Raw genomic sequence first — 17,500 nt, forward strand, 5'->3', positions numbered from 1 at the left:
CAGGATCACACGCTCAGCTCACCACCATCCAGAGGAGCCTGGTGAGCTCTGCGTCACACGCACACCTTTACCCTACATTACTCCACCTGTGACGACCCGAGAGTTCTGCAGGAATGAGATAAATGAGCAGTTTCCACCCTCTGTGTATGTGGCTGGATATGAACGCAGCTTTCTTGGGTTTCCAGTCACAAACACACAGTATTTAGTATTGTATTGGTTTCTTTGATTGTGTTGGAAGATATTTGGACTGTATGATGTCTGGAGACCCAAATTGGACAACTGTGCAGTCTTTTGTCCTGGGAATGTGGTTGAATAAAAAAACCAAAATCTATCTTCATTGAATTGGTGTTTATTGGTTGGTTTGATGTCTTTATATCTCAGTTCTGAGTAAAGTCAGTAAAACCTGAGAAATGCTTTTCTTTGTTTTATTATTGCTCCTCATTTTTGACCAAAACCTGTGAGAATCATAACATCTTTTATGTTTCCTAGTCATGAAGTGAAATCAAATAACTGAATTTAAGAAAGAATAAAACAAGAAACCTGCAGTGAGAGACATGTAGAGTAAGAGCCAGCAGGAGAGGGGAATCTGGGCATGAAAAGTGTCTGTTTGCAAGTCATTCTCCCACGAGAGCTGGTGAGATGTCTCCTGATTTATGGGATGCATCGTATGTACCTGTATTCTGAGCCCCCCCTCCCTTAAAGGTCCAGTCTGCAGGATGAGAGTGAAGCAGAGAAGGTCAGTCTCTCTCTGACGGATGTTCGCAGGTCCATCTGAACGGGGACGATGTGTCGCACACTTTCCATCCAAACCTGGTATTTGGGGAGGGGGACGTCAGCAAATTAATTTTGTCCATCCATCGCGGGGATGACAAGCGATCAGTCGGGAGGGGGGCTAATTGAACGTCTCGTCGGAGCCTCCTGATGGGTAATCTCTGTCATTATTCACCTCCCCGAGCCCCGGGACCGTAGCCTCGTACTCTACCTCCGGGACGACGAGGAGGGGGCTGGGGGGGTGACAGCTCACAAGGTCTCCACATGGGAAAATAGATGTGGGGGGGGGGGGGGGGGGTGTAAATACATCCTCAGATACTCTCTGGATGGCGGGGAGGTGCTCAGGAAAAGGTCGCTGGCTGGCGGTGGGAGATGGAGTCATTCGTTAGCTTCCCAAACGTCCGGGGGCTTCTTCCCTTTCAGGATTCACACAAAGACTTCCTGTGGGGGGGGGGTCTTCAGCTGCAGATAAATAGTTATAGATCCACGGACACACTAAGCCCCCCCCCCCCCCCCCCCGGACACAATCTTTTTTCCCTCGGTACTGACACACTTCTTTCTGAAGGATGGCGACGCGGCACTCAGGGAAAGGTCGCTCGCTCGGGGGGAGCACGGGATGGGAGTCATTCGTTAGAGCGAGCGTTCGGGGCTCAGACCTGGGGGGGGCTGATTAAAGACCGCCGAGTGTCGGACTGGCTCGGGGAGAAGGGATGGCTCAAAGTTTCCCTCTCATCCTCTTAAGTTTGGGTGGAAATAAAAAGTAATTCAACCAGCAACACGTTAGCTCATTCGTTAGAGCTTAGCTGCTAACGGTTAGCGTCAGAGGTTGTATTGAGGTGCGTTCAGGCTATATTAGGTAAAATTGACTCTCAGGGGAAGGAAAGTTATACTGGTATCATGAGGTGTTCAATGTACTCTTGGAAAAGGTAGATTTTGGAGTGAAATCCAGATGTTTTCACAGCAAAATAAAGAGATATTAGAGGGAAATACGAGCTTCCTGACAGAATGCTAACGCTAACAAAGGAGAAGGATGAAGTGAATTAGACTTCCTGTTTGGTTTTGAACGTGGTACTGAACTGGTATCCAGAATCGGTGAGTTGAACTGGTGTGAGTCTCAACAAAGTGCGTCTGAATGAATTCTTCTTCTGGTTTCCAGAGCTTCTCGAAATGAAACGAAGATAGCATCAGATTTATTTCTCAAATCGGCTGTTTTTCTGTTTTCTGCAGGAAACAAAACGCCCCCTCGGTGGAAAGAAAGGAGGAAGGGGCTCGGTGTGATCCCCGTCCGATAGAGGGACCCTCCTGAAGGCTACTGTCCTCCTGCCTGTCTCCAGATACTCACTTATCTCCCCTCTAATCGCTCCATCACCCCCCCTGTTCCTCAGACAATGGTTTCTCCCGGGCCTCGCTGACAGCGGGTCTTAGGAAGATACTAAAGGGGGGGGGGTGTCCGGTTATCTGGTCCGGAGACCTTTTGTTCTTCCACATCTCCGGAGAGCAGGAGGCTAAATTAGAAGTGTCAACCCCCCCCCCCCCCCAAAAGAGGAGAGGGGGAGGCGACCGGACGCTATCACAGATCATCCATCATCTCAGACAGGAAGTGTTTGTGTTCCGATCTGAATCAGAAGACCCCAGAGCGGGGGTTCAGGTCCTGATCGGCCCCAAAAGACCGTCCTTTTAAAAAGCCTTACATGTGTTTGTTTATGTTTGTGTTTATGTTTGTGTTGTTGTGTTTGTTTATGTTTGTGTTGTGTTGTGTTTATGTTTGTGTTGTTGTGTTTGTTTATGTTTGTGTTGTGTTTATGTTGTTGTGTTTGTTTATGTTTGTGTTGTTGTGTTTGTTTATGTTTGTGTTGTGTTTGTTTATGTTTGTGTTGTGTTTGTTTATGTTGTTGTGTTTGTTTGTGTTTGTTTATGTTGTGTTTGTTTATGTTTGTGTTGTGTTTGTTTATGTTGTGTTTGTTTGTGTTGTGTTTGTTTATGTTGTGTTTGTTTGTGTTGTGTTTGTGTTGTGTTGTTGTGTTTGTGTTGTGTTTGTTTGTGTTGTGTTGTTGTGTTTGTGTTGTGTTTGTTTGTGTTGTGGTGTTTGTGTTGTGTTGTTGTGTGTGTGTTGTTGTGTGTGTGTTGTTGTGTTTGTGTTGTTGTGTGTGTTGTTGTTTGTGTTGTTGTGTTGTTGTGTGTGTTGTTGTGTTGTTGTGTGTGTTGTTGTGTTTGTGTTGTGTTGTTGTGTTGTTGTGTTTGTGTTGTTGTGTGTGTTGTTGTGTTGTTGTGTGTGTTGTTGTGTTGTTGTGTGTGTTGTTGTGTTTGTGTTGTGTTGTTGTGTTGTTGTGTTGTTGTGTGTGTTGTTGTGTTTGTGTTGTTGTTGGTCATAAATCTGAGTCTGAACGCTCCAATTCCCCGGGTCCCTAACCCCGGCTCCCTAACCCCGGGTCCCTAACCCCGGCTCCCTAACCCCGGCTCCCTAACCCCGGCTCCCTAACCCCGGCTCCCTAACCCCGGTCCCTAACCCCGGGTCCCTAACCCCGGCTCCCTAACCCCGGTCCCTAACCCCGGGTCCCTAACCCCGGGTCCCTAACCCCGGGTCCCTAACCCCGGGTCCCTAACCCCGGTCCCTAACCCCGGGTCCCTAACAGCCAGCGTTTGATATTTCTGGAGTTATTGGAAGGGAAGCACTACATACAGAACCTGGTCCTCTTTTTGACTCTTTCACTCTGGTTGTGTGCAGGCTGGAGACAGACTTTAAAGAGTCCACGTCTCTGCTGTTGATCCACCATTACAGGTCTCCCACAGTGAGCACCACTCAGCTCTGCAGAGACCAGTGGAAGAGATGGAAGACAGTGGGAAGGGTTTACAGTCTCAGTCATTTCTTAGGCGGACACACACACACACACACACACACACCAACACACACACACACACCAACACACACACACACACACACACACCACACACACACACACACACCACACACACACACACACACACACACACCACACCACACCCACATACACACACACACACACACACACACACACACACACACACACACACACACACACACACACACACACACACACACACACACACACACCAACACACACAACAACACACCACACACACACACACACACACACCACACACACACACACACACCAACACACACACACACCAACACACACACACAACAACACACACACACACACACACACACACACACACACACACACCAACACACACACACACACACACACACAAACACAAGGTCGGCGTTGATGAGGCAAGGACGGCGAAGGGCAGGCCCCGGGGAGCGGGACGCGGACCAGATCAAATAAAACACCAGCGAAGAAGAAGAGCTGATTTATGTGCTAAGAGTTCTGGGTAATTAATTAGAAACTCAATTATCCCAACCTTACTTCAGCAGTCTCAATTCATTAGTGGGGGAGCCTCGCCCCGCTCCAGAGGCAGGGTATGAGGGAACACGCTTCCTGTACACACACACACACACACACACACACACACACACACACACACACACACACACACACACACACACACACACACACACACACACACACACACACACACACACACACACACACACACACACACACACACACACACACACACACACTGTGAAACAACAAAGCCGCACCAGACTGAAGCTCCGTGGAGACAGCAGTCTTTGATTGACGCCTGTGATTTAATTATTCCCCCGTAAAAATAAAGAACCCCCCCCCCCCATGACAAAAGTGTCATTATAGTGGAAGGTCTTCTCTCCTGCCAATGTGGCTGCAGTCAGAACTGACTTCATTTATTGGGTGTTAAAACCCCCAGACGGATATACGGTATTGGTTTGTTTGACTGGAGTTGAAGATATTTGGAGTTTGAGAGTCTATCTGCGGTTGGAGGTCTTCTTTCCAGACAATGTGGCTGGACATGAACGCAGCATTCTTGGGTTTCCAGTGAAAAACATTCCAATAAATAAAACTCAATCTTGATTTCTGTGGTTTTATTGGGAATGAATCCTCAAAAACCACCAACATGTGATATCCCTGAGTCTCAGTTCTTAGTGAAGTCAGTAAAACCTGAGCAGTGTTTGAAGAAACAACCAGCTCTCTCCGTCTGAACGCTTCTGATTGACGCCTTTGTTTTAATCATTTCTCCTCCTAAAGAAAGCCCCCCCCCTCTCCAGGAAATCTAATTTCCAGGGGTTAGTGTGCATGACAGAAATGTCATCACGGCCAAAATGTCTGCGAGCGGCGACAACCTTTCTCGGGGAAATGATATTTTTCCGGCCTCGTTAAAGCAGCTCTTTAATATTCCCGTCTTAATTAGGGCCGCCGTTAATTTCATTAAATCCTTTGGCTGCTAAATGAAGCAGATTATGAGACATCTTTTATTGCGGAGCGTGAAATTACAGCCTGCCCGCTGCCAATGGCGGGGCGACGCTAATGAATTACAGGGTAAATAACGCCCGAATTAACCATCCAATTTAACTCAGCGCAGAGGGGGGGGGCGCTGTCACAACCAGCGGCCCCCCAGAGCCAATTACCTCCGACACTAATCACAGAAGAAGAAGAAGGCCCAGAGACTTCTGCAGGGATCTGAGGAGATGAGGCGTCCAGACGGAGGTCAGGGGGCTCTCACACACAGCAGGAGGAGGTGAGAGGAGGAGAAACACCACAAGAGACTCAAAGAGCTCTACAGCGGTTTAAGTCTTATGTCAACGACCAAATAACGCTCAAAATATTTTGTAATAAAGGTGTAGAAGAAGAAGAGGAACCTCCTCATATGTTGGGTTCCGAGCCTCTGTCCGGTAATTAGCGTCTCGTTAGCGTTAGCAGCAGCTGTCTCAAAGCTGGACGCATCCGCTCGCTTTCATACCACAGAAGAAGAAACCACGGCCACCTCTTCCTCTGTGTGTGTGTGTGTGTGTGTGTGTGTGTGTGTGTGTGTGTGTGTGGGGGGAGGGGGTCTCCACATGTGTTTCCGGCAGCATGCTGACCCTCAGAGACTTCATTTGAATAACATTAAAGGGACATCTCACCGCTTTTAACCACATTTAAATGCAATATTGTTCAGTTTCCAGGCAGGAACCAGTCTGATTAACACAGATTTAGGTTGACCTCACTGGTTTTAGTGGTTTTAAGTGTCAAAAACATAGAATACTTAAAGTTTTTTGACCCTTTCTGAACATGAAGACAATGTTTTCTGTATTTCTAAACACATTTTGTCCATTAAGCTGCTTCTGTTATCAACGGTCTTTTTTCGACCCCTAATTACATTAAATGTTATAATAATTGCAAAAGAACAAAAAGTAGGAAAAGGAGAGAAAGTTGCAAAAAGAGGAATGAAATTTGAGTTCAAAAGATTTCCAGGTCCTTTAAAGCAGACGTAGAGAAAGGGTTCAGATCGTCTGGATAAAGGTTTGCTTTTGAAAGACCAACGTTTTTTTCCTGTTTTTCATCAAAATTACGGAGAAAGACAGCTCTGATCTTCACGAGACTTGGTGGAGAAGTGAAGCAGAAAGACAGCGAGGAACCATTGAAGTTCGGAGCAAATCCATGAATGATGTGTAGAATTGATACTGGTTTAATCCCAGTCTTTTGCTGCTGAGGAACCAGTGGAACTTCAATGTTCAGACTCGAGTGACGGACAGCTAAATAATGGCCTGACTTCCTGAGAGGCTGTTAACGGAGACGCTGCTGGACAAACTGTTTATTTTCTGAACAGCTGACCCCGCGCTGCCCACACATACACACACACCTTCACACACTGCTATCATGAGCTCTGAGTGCAGGTGTGTGTGTTCCTGTGAGGAAGTGCTCCTCTCTGCACTCACTCTGGATCTCTGGCAGGTAATTACCTCAGAGTGGATCCCGCCCTCTGCTCATTACAGCTCACTGTGTGTGTGTGTGTGTGTGTGTGTGTGTGTGTGTGTGTGTGTGTGTTTTTAATGAGCGGCGGACTCTCTTAACGAAGGCGTTCTCGTTTAACAAAAGGCGAGCTGAACTGGTGTCACCTCAAGAGGAGAGTCTCGCCGAGAGTCGCTCTAATGAGAGCAGAGATTAAACACACTCACACACACACACACACACACACACACAGACTCAGGTACAAGGTGAGAACAGAGGAAGAAGTGGGGACAGCGAGCCGGAGCAGCGCGAGCCGCCCTCAGACGCTCTGATCTACAGAGTCCTGCAGGATAATGTGAATTTAAGCTGAAAAAGACTTTATTTATACTTCCTCTAACTGAAGGAAATAGAGTTTATATAAATGAATACATATTGTTTATATTGGGATATATAATATTATTTTTGCAACCCGTAGTCTGTGTTTTATAAAGAATATATTAAATCAAATGTATTTATTCAAATGAAAAGTAACATTTTGCAAGGATTTTGACAATAAAATCCCCAAAAATAATTGTATTTATTTATACATTTTTCAAAATAAAAGCCTCTGACTGAGTGCTTTTTGATATTCCATCATTATGGTTTTCATTCCTTTATTCAGGTGTTTCTGGTCGTCGGCTCACTTTAAGTTTGAGAGGCATGAAGAGGAGGTGTGGTGGGGGGGGATAAAGCTCTCCCTCTCCTTTCTGAAGGTGTGTGTGAGTGTATGTGGAGACAGGAAGTGTGTGTCACCTGTTTGATGGGGATGGCTCGCCCGCTGCCGATGCTGTCGGCTCGATTCTCCAGACCCTTCTTCTCCGGCTCGCTCGCCTTCCTCGACTGAGAGACAGGAAACACATGTTCATATCAGAACACACTCCTTATGATCGATATCTGCAGCAGACACACCTTCATCACAGAATCAAATCAGTACCTTGAACTGTAAAGTGACTGACACATTCAACGTGATAGGCTAAGGGGCGGGACATCTGTAAGCGGCGGACCAATCACAAGCAAGACTCACAGTGAAGAGGTTGGAGCGGCGCTTGGACTGCTTCCTGACGGGGGTGGGGGTGTTGGTGGTCGCCGGGACGTCGATACGGAGCTCCTTCTGACTCGTGCTCGGAGTGGACGGCACCGAGGACGAGTAGTCGCTCAGACTGCCGCCGCCATTACTCGTCTGAGGGGAGAGGAAGAGGAGGAGGAGAGGAAGAGGAGAGGGAGAGAGGAGGAGGTGAGGAAGAGTAGAGGAGAGGAAGATGAGAGGAAGGGGAGGAAGAGGAGGAGAAGAGGATTAGGAGAGGAAGAGGAGGAGGAGAGGAGGAGAGGGAGAGGAAGAGGAAGAGAGGAAGAGGAGGAGGAGAGGAGAGGAAGAGAAGAGGAGGAGGAGAGGAGAGGAAGAGAGGAGGAGAGGAGAGGAGGAGAGGAAGAGAGGAGGAGAGGAAGAGGAGGAGGAGGAGAGGAAGAGGAGAGGAAGAGAGGAGAGGAGAGGAGAGGAAGAGGAGAGGAGAGAGGAGAGGAAGGAGGAGGAAGGAGAGAGGATTAGGAGAGGAAGAGGAGGAGAAGAGGATTAGGAGAGGAAGAGGAGAGGAATAGGAGGAGAGGAAGAGAGGAAGAGGAGAGAAAGAGAGGGAGAGGAGGAGGAGGAGAGGAAGAGGAGAGGAGGAGGAAGAGGAGAGGAAGAGGAGAGGAGGAGGAGAGGAAGAGAGGAGGAGGAGAGGAGGAGGAAGAGGAGAGGAGGAGGAAGGAGAGTAGAAGGAGTTATGTCTTCAGAATAAAAGCCTCTGTCTGTGTTGTTCGAGTCCTTTCAGAATAAAAGCCTCTGTCTGTGTTGTTCGAGTCCTTTCAGAATAAAAGCCTCTGTCTGTGTTGTTCGAGTCCTTTCAGAATAAAAGCCTCTGTCTGTGTTGTTCGATTCCTTTCAGAACAAAAGCCTCTGTCTGTGTTGTTCGAGTCCATTCAGAATAAAAGCCTCTGTCTGTGTTGTTAGAGTCCTTTCAGAATAAAAGCCTCTGTGTTGTTCGAGTCCTTTCAGAATAAAAGCCTCTGTCTGTGTTGTTCGAGTCCTTTCAGAATAAAAGCCTCTGTCTGTGTTGTTCGAGTCCTTTCAGAATAAAAGCCTCTGTCTGTGTTGTTCGAGTCCTTTCAGAATAAAAGCCTCTGTCTGTGTTGTTCGATTCCTTTCAGAACAAAAGCCTCTGTCTGTGTTGTTCGAGTCCTTTCAGAATAAAAGCCTCTGTGTTGTTCGAGTCCTTTCAGAATAAAAGCCTCTCCCTGCAGACACTGACAGTCGGGGGGGTGAGCAATGTGTTTTTAATGAGAAATCCATACAGGGAATCGAACAGTCTGCCGTGTGTGTGTGTGTGTGTGTGTGTGTGTGTGTGTGTGTGTACCTGGCTCACATGCACGGCGGTCACAGGGGCCGTGCACACGCTGGTGTGACTGGGGGAGTTTGGCAGGGACTTGCAGGGTCCGATGGAGAGCTGCTGCTTCTTCCTACATGCCACGATCTTCTGAGCAACTACACACACACACACACACACACACACACACACACACACACCCACCCACCCACCCACACACACCCACACACACACACACACACACACACACACACACACAGGGTTAATAACACACATCATGTGACTCAGGTTTAATGAACTTTCCTCTCGGAGCCGTCGGCTGGGAGGTAAATGTTTACGAGCGTCTCGTCCTTAACGAGGCCGGGGGGCTTTAACGAGCTCCAATTAAAACAATGGCTCCATGGGAACACAGGCCTGTTTGTGGGGGTCTCTGGGCCCCGTGTTGGTGGACCCTCACCTGTCCGCAGTAACTCTGCTTTAAGTGTGCGGAGCAGTTATGATAAGGCCACGCTAAATATTTAAACTGCTGCCTAATGCGTTTAACTTCAGCCATCAATCTGCGTCCGGCCGTCAGCCTCTAATGGAACGTCTCCCCCATGATCAGATTTATGACGGGGGGGGGGGGGGGGGGGGGTTCACCGTAAAGCCTCACAGACATGAAGCTCCTATATATCTAACGGCTCAGTGTCTCTCGGGTTACTCTGCAGACTCTTTACAGAAAATATTAGAAACTTTATTCAGGTTCTGATTTTGATTCCAGATACCCTTCCTTCACTTTAGACCCCCTCCCTCTTATTTATGTCTAAACGTCCTGCTCTTATTTTAGTTCCCTAACAACATGCATTCATTTGGTTCTCAAACACCCCAGAGTCATTTGAGTTCCCTTAATGTCCCAAACATGTAACACTCAAACCAGAGGAGTGAAAGAAGCCTCTCCTTCATCCACTGGAACCCGAGGACATTTCACTTCCGGAACGACGGAAATGATTCATTGATTTAAGAACAGTTATGTTTCGGTCGAATCAATAAAGTATTAACTGATTTAACGGCCGGTCGGCTGTGATTGGTCGGAGAGAGATTTCTCCATCCGGACGGACGCTAACGAGAGACGAGAGGGATGAATATAAATATCAGAGTGTGGTCATCGCAGCTCGTTAGCGTGTGCTAACGAAGCGCCCGCATCTGCACTCTGACAGAGAGAGAGAGATTGTGTGTGGGGGGGCTCATGTCGCTGTAATTAAGCTAATTAAACTAGCGCTCTGACGGACGAGGGAGCACGCCGCTGTCACACACACACACACACACACACACACACACACACACACACACACACACACACACACACACACACACACACACACACACACACACACACACACACACACACACACACACACACACACACACACATCATTTTAATCATTTGATTCAGATGTTTTTGACGTAGCGCTGGATTCGCAGCAGCGGCCAGTGTGAGTATTTTGCCCTGAAATAAATCCAACATGAGTTTGATCATAACGACAGCTTCAGGTCAGAAACCGCGGCAGCAACAAGTGTCTCTGGGGCTGGAGATCTCAGGAGCATCTTCTGACGTCTATCAGTGAGGCTAACCGAAGAGATCCTGATTCCCTCCGTTAGTTGTGGTAGCATTTAAACTTCCAGAGAGCTGCAGAAATAAACTGCATTAGTGTCTCTACAGCGACGCTACACTGCTCTTAAACGCCTCCTCCTCCTCTTCTTCTTCCTCCTCCTCCTCCCCCCCAGAACACAGGGTCTGCACGACGGCCAATTATTTTTAACGCTAAATGTTTTGGTCACTCGTGCCTCTTCATCCTCCTCCTCCTCTTCCTCTGTGCAGCCGCTGGAACTCATCACACACACACACCCCCCCACACACACACTCAGACACATGGAGCGATCATGTCAAATCAGTGCGACTCAGCGTTTCTTGTGTCTGATTATGAAGCTGAATATGAGCAGATGTAATTAAAGCCCCCCCGATCAATACAGGAAGGTCATGTGGGATCAATACACACACACACACACACACACACACACACACACACACACACACACACACACACACACACACACACACACACACACACACACACACACACACACACACACACACACACACTCATAAATTGTGATTTGATGGGCCGATCGACCAGATGTTTGTAAATGCCGTTTGGATGCGAGTGTTCGGAACGATCCGTCTCAGGAAGTTAAATCATAATAAATATTATAATAATTAAGGGTCTTTTAATAATCTGAATTAATATGTAGCATGCAGGTGATCGATACCTGAGAGAGGAGCAGCAGGAGCAGCGGGGGGGTTTAAATCCTGCAGACCCAATGCTCTCTCTAAAGAGAATCTGTAATCATACTTCATGTCCTGAATATGAATGATGTTTGTACGATACACACCCATTGAGGTCTTGGTTATAGTGCATGAAAAATAAAGAGGACTTTATTTCACCACAAGAACTCCATTTACTGCTCAAAAAGCCACCGAAAAGGAACTCCTGAATCCTGACTGTTTGTCCACGCATTAAACTCCTTCAGAAAGCCTTAGTCACACGGGTGGTGTTTATCCAGTTAGCACTCGATAGGATGTGGGTCATTCTACCCAGAAAAGAGGAAATGATACCACATCTTGTTGAGTAAACGTGAAGAAAAGGTGTAGAAAAAGACTTGATGGACATAACATCTGTGTTTTAAATACAAATTAAATACTGAAGAATGTTCCTTACATGAAGAAAAATCTGCGGCATAATCTAACCATTTCAACAGATTTCAGAAAGGCGTGATTTAAGATGAGACTGCGTTCATTAGAAACACTCACAGATCAAATGTGTGTGTAAATAAACAGTGACTCTGCAGCTCTGACGAGTGTGTGTGTGTGTGTGTGTGTGTGTGTGTGTGTGTGTGTGTGTGTGTGTGTGTGTGTGTGTGTGTGCTTCTGACCAATTAAAGCAGGCGAGTGTTTTAAGTGGCTGAAGGCCGAGAGCCGAGCATCATTACTGAAGTCCTCGCTGCAAATTAAGGTCACGCTAAGAACTAATTAAACAGTGTGTGTGTGTGTGCTACCAAAAAAGACTTTCACTTACAGTCACAGACACACACTCCCAAAAAACGTAGAAAAACTTAAACTGTCAATTAGATTACTTTCACACACACACACACACACACACACACACACACACACACACACACACACACACACACACGTAAATGGACAACATAGCACACACACATCTCCAAGATAAGAAACAAAATTAAATAATATAAAAGCAGAAACCAAAAAACACACACACACACACACACACACACACACACACACACACAGCTGCAGGCGGCTGTCGCTGTGTGTCGGCGTCGACAGAAAACATTAAAGTCATCGTTCTGCTGGATGATTAAAAAACTGATTAATTTGGGATAATGACGAGAAAAATACAAGGAGACACACACACACACACACACACACACACACACACACACACACACTGTCGAATAATTAAGAGGATAATAAGACAGCGTTTAGTGTGGAAAGCTTCCTCCTGGGCCAAGAGAACACACACACACACACACACACACACACACACACACACACACACACACACACACACACACACACACACACACACACACACACACACACACACACACACACACACACACACACACACACACACACACACACACACACACACACACACACACACACACACTTCTTGAGTAGCTGCTGCCTCTTGAAGCCGCTCCTGCGCTGCCCCCTTCAGGACGAACGCAGCCATGACCGGTGCTTTTGTTTGTGGCGTTTTCTCTTCGCTGGTCGGTGAAATACTTTATCCATCTGAAACACTTCTGATGTTTCACACATCGAGGAGTTATTGGTGATATTAAACCACCGTTTTTTGCTAGCTTCCATTCATTTCTCAGCTAATTTTGTCTCTTTTTTGACATTTTTCACAAATCATTTAAAATGTTCAGGGTTTTTCTGGGGGAAATGAATGTAGGATTGAAACCCGGTCAGTCAGGACACTCTTCTTCTTCCTCCTCCTCCTCCTCCTGTAATGTCTGACTCTTTATTAACCCCCCCCCCTGATAAAACTTAACTGCAGCCCTCTTTGGTCTCAATCGCTCCGCGGCTCCATTTCCTTCTTAATTGAGGAGCAATTTAAGTGTCCAGAGGAGAGTGACCTTCCCAGAGGACCGCCCTCCCCCACCCCCCCACCCTGAGAGGACCCCCGTCCCCCCACCATTTTTTTTCATCTGCTAATTATCAGCTAATCTGCCGGAGAAATATGTGAAAGGATATCCGGAGTAATGCGAAAAAACAAACCAAAAGTACTTGCAATTTGTCTGAAAGATAAAAGGAAAAAAAAAAACTTAAAACGATGAGAGAAACAATACGGAGAGGAATACCAACACTACGGAGAGGAATACCAACAATACGGAGAGGAATACCAACAATACGGAGAGGAACACCAACAATACGGAGAGGAACACCAACAATACGGAGAGGAATACCAACAATACGGAGAGGAATACCAACAACACGGAGAGGAATACCAACAATACGGAGAGGAATACCAACACTACGGAGAGGAATACCAACACTACGGAGAGGAATACCAACACTACGGAGAGGAATACCAACAATACGGAGAGGAATACCAACAATACGGAGAGGAATACCAACAATACGGAGAGGAATACCAACAATACGGAGAGGAATACCAACAACACGGAGAGGAATACCAACAATACGGAGAGGAATACCAACAACACGGAGAGGAACACCAACAATACGGAGAGGAATACCAACAATACGGAGAGGAATACCAACAATACGGAGAGGAATACCAACAACACGGAGAGGAACACCAACAATACGGAGAGGAACACCAACAATACGGAGAGGAACACCAACAATACGGAGAGGAACACCAACAATACGGAGAGGAATACCAACAATACGGAGAGGGATACCAACACTACGGAGAGGAATACCAACAATACGGAGAGGAATACCAACAACACGGAGAGGAACACCAACAATACGGAGAGGAATACCAACACTACGGAGAGGAATACCAACAATACGGAGAGGAATACCAACAACACGGAGAGGAATACCAACAATACGGAGAGGAATACCAACACTACGGAGAGGAATACCAACACTAACGGAGAGGAATACCAACACTACGGAGAGGAATACCAACAATACGGAGAGGAATACCACAATACGGAGAGGAATACCAAACAATAACGGAGAGGAATACCAACAACACGGAGAGGAATACCAACATTACGGAGAGGAATACCAACAACACGGAGAGGAACACCAACAATACGGAGAGGAATACCAAACAATACGAGAGGAATACCAACAACACGGAGAGGAACACCAACAATACGGAGAGGAATACCAACATAGGAGAGAATACCAACACTACGGAGAGGAATACCAACAATACGGAGAGGAATACCAACAATACGGAGAGGAATACCAACAATACGGAGAGGAATACCGGAGAGGACCACAACGGAGAGGAATACCAACACAACGGAGAGGAATACCAACAATACGGAGAGGAATACCAACAATACGGAGAGGAATACCAACACTACGGAGAGGAATACCAACAATACGGAGAGGAATACCAACAATACGGAGAGGAATACCAACAATACGGAGAGGAATACCAACAATACGGAGAGGAATACCAACAATACGGAGAGGAATACCAACAATACGGAGAGGAATACCAACACTACGGAGAGGAATACCAACAATACGGAGAGGAATACCAACAATACGGAGAGGAATACCAACAATACGGAGAGGAATACCAACAATACGGAGAGGAATACCAACAATACGGAGAGGAATACCAACAACACGGAGAGGAACACCAACAATACGGAGAGGAATACCAACACTACGGAGAGGAATACCAACAATACGGAGAGGAATACCAACAACACGGAGAGGAATACCAACAATACGGAGAGGAATACCAACACTACGAGAGGAATACCAACAATACGGAGAGGAATACCAACAATACGGAGAGGAATACCAACAATACAGAGAGGAATACCAACAATACGGAGAGGAATACCAACAATACAGAGAGGAATACCAACAATACGGAGAGGAATACCAACAATACAGAGAGGAACACCAACAACACGGAGAGGAACACCAACAACACGGGGAGGAACACCAACAATACAGAGAGGAATACCAACAATACAGAGAGGAACACCAACAATACAGAGAGGAACACCAACAACACGGAGAGGAATACCAACAATACGGAGAGGAATACCAACACTACGGAGAGGGATACCAACAATACGGAGAGGAATACCAACAATACAGAGAGGAATACCAACACTACGGAGAGGGATACCAACAATACGGAGAGGAACACCAACAACACGGAGAGGAACACCAACAATACGGAGAGGAATACCAACAATACAGAGAGGAACACCAACAATACAGAGAGGAACACCAACAACACGGAGAGGAATACCAACAATACGGAGAGGAATACCAACAATACGGAGAGGGATACCAACAATACGGAGAGGAAATACCAACAATACAGAGAGGAACACCAACAACACGGAGAGGAACACCAACAATACGGAGAGGAACACCAACAATACGGAGAGGAACACCAACAATACGGAGAGGAATACCAACAATACGGAGAGGAACACCAACAATACGGAGAGGAACACCAACAATACGGAGAGGAACACCAACAATACGGAGAGGAACACCAAAAATACAGAGAGGAACACCAACAATACGGAGAGGAACACCAACAATACGGAGAGGAACACCAACAATACGGAGAGGAACACCAACAATACGGAGAGGAACACCAAAAATACAGAGAGGAACACCAACAACACGGAGAGGAATACCAACAATACGGAGAGGGATACCAACAATACGGAGAGGAATACCAACAATACAGAGAGGAACACCAACAATACGGAGAGGAACACCAACAATACAGAGAGGAACACCAACAATACGGAGAGGAATACCAACAATACGGAGAGGAATACCAACACTACGGAGAGGAACACCAACAATACAGAGAGGAACACCAACAATACAGAGAGGAACACCAACAATACAGAGAGGAACACCAACAATACAGAGAGGAACACCAACAACACGGAGAGGAATACCAACAATACGGAGAGGAATACCAACAATACGGAGAGGAATACTAACAATACGGAGAGGAACACCAACAATACAGAGAGGAATACCAACAATACAGAGAGGAATACCAACAATACGGAGAGGAATACCAACAATACGGAGAGGGATACCAACAACACGGAGAGGAATACGGAGAGGAATACCAACAACACGGAGAGGAATACGGAGAGGAATACCAACAATACGGAGAGGAATACCAACAATACGGAGAGGAATACCAACAATACGGAGAGGAATACCAACAATACGGAGAGGAATACCAACAATACGGAGAGGAACACCAACAATACGGAGAGGAACACCAACAATACGGAGAGGAACACCAACAATACGGAGAGGAACACCAACAATACGGAGAGGAACACCAACAATACGGAGAGGAACACCAAAAATACAGAGAGGAACACCAACAACACGGAGAGGAATACCAACAATACGGAGAGGAATACCAACAATACGGAGAGGAATACCAACAACACGGAGAGGAATACCAACAATACGGAGAGGAATACCAACAACACGGAGAGGAACACCAACAATACGGAGAGGAATACCAACAATACGGAGAGGAATACCAACAATACGGAGAGGAATACCAACACTACGGAGAGGAATACCAACAATACGGAGAGGAATACCAACACTACGGAGAGGAATACCAACAATACGGAGAGGAATACCAACAATACAGAGAGGAATACCAACAATACGGAGAGGAATACCAACAACACGGAGAGGAACACCAACAATACGGAGAGGAATACCAACACTACGGAGAGGAATACCAACAATACGGAGAGGAATACCAACAATACGGAGAGGAATACCAACACTACGGAGAGGAATACCAACAATACGGAGAGGAATACCAACACTACGGAGAGGAATACCAACAATACGGAGAGGAATACCAACAATACGGAGAGGAATACCAACACTACGGAGAGGAATACCAACAACACGGAGAGGAACACCAACAATACGGAGAGGAATACCAACACTACGGAGAGGAATACCAACAATACGGAGAGGAATACCAACAATACGGAGAGGAATACCAACAATACGGAGAGGAATACCAACACTACGGAGAGGAATACCAACAATACGGAGAGGAATACCAACACTACGGAGAGGAATACCAACAATACGGAGAGGAATACCAACAATACGGAGAGGAATACCAACACTACGGAGAGGAATAC

At 46.5% G+C, this 17,500-nt stretch overlaps 1 protein-coding gene across 1 annotated transcript in view; it reads right to left on the bottom strand.

Moving 5' to 3' along the window:
* LOC134861104 (arf-GAP with GTPase, ANK repeat and PH domain-containing protein 1-like) overlaps positions 1-17,500 on the bottom strand; it is a 70,284-nt gene that overhangs the window by 30,128 nt on the left and 22,656 nt on the right. The window contains 3 exon segments of the mRNA XM_063878113.1: positions 7,419-7,505; positions 7,690-7,845; positions 9,059-9,186. Of these exon segments, the coding sequence (XP_063734183.1) occupies positions 7,419-7,505; positions 7,690-7,845; positions 9,059-9,186 (371 nt within the window).

The sequence above is a fragment of the Eleginops maclovinus genome, chromosome 24 (genome assembly GCF_036324505.1).
Source record: "Eleginops maclovinus isolate JMC-PN-2008 ecotype Puerto Natales chromosome 24, JC_Emac_rtc_rv5, whole genome shotgun sequence".
Taxonomy (NCBI): Eukaryota; Metazoa; Chordata; class Actinopteri; order Perciformes; family Eleginopidae; genus Eleginops; species Eleginops maclovinus.